The 8,886-nt window shown below is 40.3% G+C and overlaps 1 protein-coding gene across 1 annotated transcript in view; it reads right to left on the bottom strand.

The window, feature by feature from the left end:
- LOC111864834 (CCR4-NOT transcription complex subunit 1) overlaps positions 1–8,801 on the bottom strand; it is a gene marked incomplete in the record, with an annotated part of 42,979 nt that extends 34,178 nt beyond the window's left edge. Inside the window, 7 exon segments of the mRNA XM_033751600.1 lie at positions 880–1,065; positions 2,200–2,511; positions 3,573–3,733; positions 3,829–3,930; positions 4,872–5,052; positions 6,292–6,504; positions 8,475–8,801. Of these exon segments, the coding sequence (XP_033607491.1) occupies positions 880–1,065; positions 2,200–2,511; positions 3,573–3,733; positions 3,829–3,930; positions 4,872–5,052; positions 6,292–6,504; positions 8,475–8,576 (1,257 nt within the window).
- Between the last annotated feature and the right edge of the window lie 85 nt (positions 8,802–8,886).

The raw sequence follows: 8,886 nt of genomic DNA, 5'->3' as shown, positions 1-8,886 counted from the left end.
CTCACGGTGTTGTCGCTTGCAGATTTCTTATACTTTTTCTTCTGCCCTGAAGATGGGGGCAATACGTTCCTCCGAAACGTCGGTTAACACCACATATACACGGTGCCAAATCCCAGAAGACTGCTTTCTTCATAGTCACCGCCGTGAAAGCCTCAAATCTTACACTAATTAAATAATTTTCCTGGGGAATAAAGCACGGCCAGTGCGTAAGGCTGACAACCTTACCGCCATCTTTGAGCCAATTGTCTATATAATGTGGGACTGTCAACGTCTCACAACCATATGGACTTTTATGGCCTGTTTCAGGGACAGCTTTACTTACTTTACTTTTTTAATGAAAAATTAATGGAGAAGGTGTGGAACGAACTGGGTAAAGGTAAAAGGCAAAGTTTCTCTTGTCCTTTATTATACACCATGAAGAGTGGAGATAAAATCTCACACATTCTTAACCACAGCACCAGACAGCAATGGGCAGCTACCTGACCTTGGGTAAAGAGCTCTGGTAACCACCTGACAGGCTGTGCCCCAAAGGCAGTCTGGTTACTAAGCATGGAAAAAATTTTTTGGTCTGCGGGGAACTGAATCTATATTCCTCAGTTGTGCAACATGCAGCCTAGCCTGCACAAGGCAGTCATTGCCAATTCTAAGGTATGGGAGGGACTGAGGAAAACTAGTGAAATCCTTAGTATAGCCAGCCTCCAGGATGATATTTGAAGTGGGGACTTCTGAGTATGGTGCTACAGACCTGACTGCAGCACTTACAACACACAAGTTATCGTAACAAGCTTAACATATTAACCCTGTGATTACTTTTGTTTACAGACTTCAATTTTTACTGAACACAGAAAACAATGTCCCACAAATCTATGAAGATCTTACCTGGCCATCTGCATTCTTCCAATGCCTGTACAAGAGATCTACGGGAAACATTTCTGAATGGAATCCATGACTCTGAAGTCCCAGTCTGAGGCCAGTAAACAGAAGAGTCAATCCTTGCCTGTCTTTCACTACAAATTCTGTGTGGTCCAGCTCCAGAATGATATCTTTCCAAGGCAAATTTGGAACCTGGAAGCACAAAATCAATCAAGCGCACACATAACGTTTTGTACACATGCAGTTTCTATTTGGCTTCAACAGAGCTAACTTTCTTACTGTGACAGATCCATGCAACAAGACCATAACCACACGCCTATATAATATAAGTACCTATACTGAGGCCACAAACACAAGCCCCACGAAACACAGGGATAATGGTTGAGGCTTCCCACTCTTTCAACCTCATACGCAGTTATTAACAATTGTCATTAGTGTCTAAACAAAATGGCTGGAAGAACGGAGCAGGACATAGGGAAGGTGAACAGCTCAGGATGGATACAGATGAGTTGATCCACGGGTCTTCTTTCTGTAGCCTCTGTGTACACAAGGCAAAGTCGCTCCTGTGCTTAATTATGCACCAAACCAAACAAGATGGCATGCAGAGGTTAGCTTCACACCCTAGTCTACTTCATCCTCAAGGGAACAACAGTACTCGCAAACAGGAGGCTGTAAAACCAGAGGTGACATGACCGCTATGGGGAAAATAAATTCCTCAACATCCATCCTGCAGCCTAGTTGCTACTCTGACTAAGCCAGATATATTTCTGAAGCCCAGAGGGCACAGGTGAATATACTTTATGCACAACCAGAACTGCACGCATCTTCACAAGTGATACACTAAAATACTGAAATAAGAATCCTCTTGTGACTTCAATGACCTCACGACAACAATGTACATAGTGTGGGATCGACAGGAACAAGAAATGAACCAAATGGGTCTGTTCTTGCAACATCTCTTACAATATGAAGATGGAGAAGATACGCTTAACAGGATTGTCACTGGGGACAAATCATGTGTGCACACTACAACCCGAACCAAAATTCTGCTTCAGTGCAATGGAAACGAATGTGTGGAAGTGACTGACATAATATTCAAAAGATTTCTATGCTGTGGGTTTCAAGGCACTGGTAGAGCGAAGGCACAACTGTATCAAGGCTGATGGAGGATATGTCAAGAAATAAATGTTTCCTCCAGGTTCGAATATCACGTGTTTTATGTTTCATGCCCATCTGTGTCCCATTTACTGACTCTCCCTCTCATATGGTGCATCAATACAAACGCACAGTTTTACGTTCAGCAGGCTACGTGCATGAATGGCTTACCAGTTCCTTCACCGTCTGTACAAATATTTCTACGTTCCATGAAGTAGGATGATTGGCATCTGTGGTTCCCTTGTCTTTTGAACCTGAATCTCCAGCACTGCTCCAGAAGCTGGCGGGAGTCTGGATATTTTGCAGGGCCACCTGCTCCTCAAGGCCCGTGTGTGTGCGAACCATCATGCCCAGTACACGAGCCACTGCTGGTGGTGACATTTCACAAGCACCAAGATTCACAAGACTATTACGACACTCTTCAAGCGATGAACAGAACCCATATCCTATCTCCATGATCAGGTCTGCTAATGAACCATCCAACTGAAATTACAGTGGACTTGCGATAAACATACACAGTAGATAAAAGTGGTGAAGACGAAAGATGTTCGTCTTAGGGAGACAACCCTGGGGCGACTGTTTCTTCCTTTTACATTTCCACACTGCTTCACCTATTTCAACCAAATTTGGCAAGACAGAGGAGTACCTAACCTGTCAATGTCTTAGATTCTTGAAAATCCCCCCCCCCCACCAAAAGTTAACATGTGAGAACAATTTGTTCTAGCAATGAAGATTCTACGGTGTGTGCTGGAGCTTCGGGGAGAAAAGAAGCCCCATTTACTCCATATGTCTATCTGTTATCATTTTATAGATATTTAATTTTCAATTTTCTGAAAATAAATGGCAAAATTAAGAGTTACGCTGTAATGCATTACCTTACAATTCTATTGCATTATATTAATACCTTAAGGGCCCAGCTTGTAACTCTTCAATGTGTTATGTTTCCTATTATATACATGCACTACACTCAGCCACCACTGGGTTAATCAGCTAACTGCGCATATCTCAGTGGTTTTACTCCTGAAGGGTCAACGTACAATCTGTGTGAACACGACTTCTGTCCAGTAATTAATAGTCTAACAAAAGAAGGACAAAAGTATAGTACACGCAGGAAAGGAGCTACTGTGCCGAGAAAAACCAGTCACTGAAGTGACTGACTGACTTTCATTAGTTCGAAATTGACTGATGTTGACCTTGGCCTTTGGTAATAAATTATTTTATAATGCCAAAAGGAACAGGGCAACATTACACCTTGCCAGATTAAGGTCTGTTGGCAGCACTGAAAATGTAAGTGGTATTTTGGAATTAACAAGAGACAGGCATAACTTTTATCAACATACATATGTACATTATATTCTGTGGGAACTGAGTTAGTAAAAAAATGACTGATCATTGTAAGAAACAGAGAATCATGTACTACAATATTGCAAATGCAGAGGGCATAAAAAAAATTAAAGAGTTAACTGAAATACTGACGAAAGCAGGAAGAAAATATTTCAGGATGTTCTACCCACCAAGACCTTCAAACATACATTTCAACATACCATTGTGTTAGTCATGGTTGAATTGTCTTGGTTAACTTTATCCATAGGCAGATCTGGTTTATTTGGATATAACAATGGAGCCAAGACAACAGGTACTAGCTCTCGAGGAAAATCACGACGAAGACTTTTCAAGAATGTTTCTCTTGTTTCAGTTACTATTCCTGAAAATGAAAAAATATATATATAAAGCTGCAAACATACATTTGAACATGATATACTAGAATTCCATTTTTATTTATATAGAGATGCTTATTACCGAACTGATCCTTCGGTCCGTAAAGAAGATTTGTCAGTATCAAATGCAAAACTTCAGGAGCGGCTTCGTGGAGCCCTCCCTCCTGTTGGCTGCTGCTGCTCTCTGTTGACAAGAAAACAACTCTCATGTAACAACTCCAGCAATTCACATGCACATATGTTTCGTAATGTGGGGTCACATAAAATCAAAATTTTCTGGACTGCATTAAGTTTAACATCCATGCCAGAACCTGATGCTACTGTGACCATGCATTTCACTATCTTGACAGAGCATGCGTATGCTCCAGTTCCCCTGCGGTCCCATGTTTTAAATACAAACAACATTATCCCCAAGTTAAAAATCCAAAAACAATTTCCTGAAGATCGTGAGCTTCTAAGATGTGACAATATGTAATCTTGCAGATGGCTGCCAATACTGCCTCCCACTTCATGGCAGAAGCCACTTCTATCCTGAAGACAGATGATAATATTTCACACCCTAGAAGGCCATAATCTTAATATTCTCCACATGATCCCGAAATCCTAAAAGTTTTCTCAATTGTACACTATTCAAAATACACCAAAATTCCTGTCCACAGGCTTGAATCCAGCTGCTTTTGAGACAGAAAAATCGTTGGTAACAATAACTGTTCTCATGTATATAGTCTCCTTCAGCTCTGACGTCCAGAGTATGACAGGTTTTGCCATTAACTTCCGCTGGCTGAACAAGCCTCAGAACACAATGCACTCTGCAGGCAAGAGCTCACCACTCTAGATGAGGCCATATGAGACACAGGCCAAGTTCATTCAGGAAATAACCTCCATCAAAAATTGTTTTCCCTTCTTGATGACACTTCTTATAAATGAGCTACTAAAAAGATGTCCAACACCATAAACACCCAGCATGTGTTCACAACACGGCCATAAATTCGTAAAGTTAGAGGCAGAACAGAAAACTGTGATGTCAGAAGAGGATAGGAAAGGGTCACAACAATGCAGAGATATTACAAGGCACGTTTCTCTTTGTGGAAGTAGGCTCAAGCTGAAACTGAACAAATGACTTACCAGTGTCTATATATGATCTTATTAAGTCAGGTAACTTTAATTTCACAAATTGGGAAGCAAAATTCTGCGTATCTGGATTTGAAGAATGCAGAAGAGCTAGGCCAAATACCACTTCTTGCACTGGTGTAAGCTTCAATACTTTGCTCAGCAGAGAGAACAACTGTGCTGAAGGTTTCAGGGCCTGAAAAGAAGTCAACAGCACAAACAGCACAATATTAGGAGAAGAAAATCACCTATAGCTATCACGCAACATCTAACAACTCAAAAACTGCATGTACTTATTACAAAACATGGATAATAGAGATTAGTCATAAGTCCTCATTCTGTTATATCCCATTTCGTAAAACATTTAATACTGCTGTACAAGAATACAATTCAATATTATGGCCAACTTTAGACTTTAAACATTAAAGTGGTGTACCAACAAAGTGTGTTGGCCTGTGCAACATATTCATCAAGCAGCCCACTCGCATCGAGGCAGGATATGGATATCAAAACATTTGTGTACAGAAACTGAATACATAAACTCTGAAAATGCATGTTCACATGCAAGAACTTTCTGGATATAAATATCCTCAAGATATTAGTACAAATATTATGTTTTGGGACATAATCCATCCTTGTCTTCATCTAAAGCCCGTCCTGTTTATTTTTCAAGACACTATGATTCGGAGACTGGATTCTGTCTCTGTCTTCAGGTAAAACCTATGGTTTTTAGACAAAGACAAGACGATGGATAATGTCCAAAAACATAATATTTGTCCTAATGTACCGTCATGACAGACTTTTAGATCTTGAACACCTGATTGGAGAAGGGATACCTCAGACTACAGAATCCGAACATCATGATGTACAGATAAATCATGATGAAACACCCCACAGCAGAATTACAGTACACAAACACTAGAAAGTAGATTAATGCATTGCTCAGAAGCATGGCAAATGCCATCCACAAATAAAAAGGAAGATTGTGGCAAATGGACTTTTGTAGACTACACAAAACTCCACAATGAGCATTACAGATAAGGCAGACATCAGAAAAATGGAATAAAACAGGTAATGTTACATAGATTTGTGCAAGTATATAAATAATAACAGAATGTTTCACTTGTAAGCTGAAAATGTTGTAACGTGGTCATAATCATCTTCACGTGAGTGGTAAGATAAACACGTACCACACTGGGCACAGATGGTGATGCTATTCAGTGTGAAGAGGCTATGTGATTAAGGAGAAAATTAGGAAGAAAACAGTGGAAAAAATACCTAAAATGGAGACGGGTATCACCATAAAATAAAAGGACAACATGAAATGATATAATTGAGATAACAGAAAGCAAGGAATCTGGATAAGAAAATGCTAATGGAATAAATTCGTTTGGGAACTAAAGCTACATAAAACCAATGTACCAACAAACCCTACCTTCTGATGATGCAAAGGATTATCAAGCGCGTAACAGAGATTCGAGATGAGGGTGGGCTTCGTTAACAAAGCCACACACTCCTGGGCCAGCAGCTGGATCTGATGGAAATCTTTACTGCTGCTGGTTTTGCTCCCCTCAGCACTGAAGTCTATGTGTGAGAAGAGACAACGCAGCAAGTGTCTATCTGCCTCGAGACCGTACGATGTCACCAACTGGCACAAAAACAGAAGCATGCTCTTTGACAACACACCTCAACCCAATGTGATGCAGTCCTTCAGCGCCTCATTATTTTAAAACAGACATGTCGGTCTCCCGCGGATATGGTTGCCAAACTTTAAATATGGAATAACACTTGGTTTCTATCGAGTAAGATTCAGAACGGGGATTCAAATCACACCCAAAACTCTACCACAGCACTTGCACACCATCTTGCACACTGGCAACAAAGAGAAAACTTCATAATACGAGTAACTTTGGATACATAAAAAACAAATAAATCTGGAAATCTGTTGAACACACCTCTCATATCTGTGTCTCATCTCTCACCAAATAAGGGTAATGATAACCTTGTCTCCACATTTAATTAAGCACCATTACATAAAGACACATGGAGAAGTGTAGGTGTAACTCCACACATTTGTTTTGTAATGTAAGTCAAGCCTGGTCATGGAAAGAGAATCCCCCTTCCCCTCTGACAAACAACTACACTTCCTCTACATGGCTCCTCCTTCTCCTGCTAATTGTCATGTTCTGCCTTTTGATCCATCTAAAGACTCTCTCACTTTCTCCATTTTAAGTTCATTATTGATATTCAAAGGGCAGAGTGAAGGGATGCAGGCACAATGGGGTTTCAGCGGCAAATTTCAAACCCCAACACCAGTGCTCATTCTTTCCCTGACCTGAATGTAAACACAAAATGGACAAGAATGATTAGCTTCTACGTATCTTTCATAGTGCTTTGTAGGTAGGGATCATACATCTACAGTGTTAAATACTCACAATGCAACAAAGCAGATAACCCTAGCATTAATTAAACATTCACCCAAAGAAATACTACTTGCCACAAGAAATCTGTCAAGAAGCCATGCATAAAAATCTGCAGAGACAGAGGAGTCATTCATCAGTAATCTGTCAGACGAAAAGTCCACAGTCTATTCCAAAACAGTTCCTCCACTTAATGTGATCTCAAGCTTTCTCCTCCAATTAAAATATCTTCTGTCCCCAAAGGTCATCCAGCATCTTCTTACGTCTCCTTCCTTGTCTACTGGGCACTTCTATCCGCCCCTCCAGTTTGTTTTGTCTCCAGAGAAAACAGCTTGCATACATGTTATCTCTGTTTTTGGAAAGAGACTATCCAGGAAAAGTGATAATGTGGTAGCTTTTCCATTTGCTTTCCACATCGCAGTACAACAGCTGTTCAAACCACTCTGGTCATGCCTGTTGCTATACTAACTTGAACCATCTCAAGTATCATTTGCTCTGTGCTTCAAGTTGCTGCTTCCGGCATCAGTTTTTGGTTTTTGGTGTCTCTCTTCGTCTGATGCCTACCCTTTGACCTGTCCAGCAAGGGAGGCTCTGCCAGTAGCTACGCTACCGCTGGTATAGCTCTCAGGGTCCTTGGCATACTCAAACCCCCTCACCAGGATAAGGTGGACACACCAACGAGGGGAGACAGAGGATATGATATGGAAAACGTAGATAAAGGGAAACTAGGATTCACTGCTATCATCGTCTAGGAAATCAAAGGCTATTCACTTGTAGTGGGTCACACAACTATACTTGGGTTAATCTCTTACAAAGAAAGGAATGAGTTTCATTTCTGTCTTCCTAAAAATCACCAAAAATGTATAAATACTGGTTTGTTAACTTCGATGCAACCAACTCGGAATTGCATTACAATAAAATGCGTGATTCGACATAAAACGTGTCGATAAGAAACAAATGAGAGCATCTTTCTATGTTATTAAAACGCAATTTGACTCCGAAACTATACAAAATTGGAAGAACTGCGCACATTTCATTAGAAATATTATAACAGAACAATGCTTAAACAACAAAATGCGTTGGCCTAAGAGCATTGACACGGAAACTCCGCTTGCAATCCATCTGCGTAATTCAGAAACCGCGAAGCATTTGTACAGTTTACTACAATAATTATAGGCTACACACTGACTTTACTTACATGTGATAACTCCTGAGTACTTTGTTTGTAATTTTTCTTTGTTAAATTTGCAACCAAATAACTTATTTGTGACAAAGCAAAAGACAACGAGTCCAGGTTCATAGTTCCATGAATACGGCCTCGAAAGCTTCAAACACGTTTGAAGCTTTCTTTGGTATCCACGAAATGCTTCCCTGGGATATATTCTTGATGAAAGTGTGATTACTACATTGATAAAGGCCTAAGTCCAACATCGGGATGAATATTTTATATTACAATTTCACATCAACATTATGGCGAACACAACAGACAACAAATACGAACTACATATGAATATGCGATTTTGTTTCGGTTAAGTTCGGTTAAATTCGTTTCTTTTCAACGAGCATGTGCAGAGTGCAGCACAGTGCAAGAGTGGTTGTTAGTGGTTGTT

The sequence above is a fragment of the Cryptotermes secundus genome, unplaced genomic scaffold (genome assembly GCF_002891405.2).
Source record: "Cryptotermes secundus unplaced genomic scaffold, Csec_1.0 scaffold1850, whole genome shotgun sequence".
Classification (NCBI taxonomy): Eukaryota; Metazoa; Arthropoda; class Insecta; order Blattodea; family Kalotermitidae; genus Cryptotermes; species Cryptotermes secundus.
Note: the sequence above shows the minus strand (reverse complement) of the source record. Positions and strands in the feature narration are given on the sequence as shown.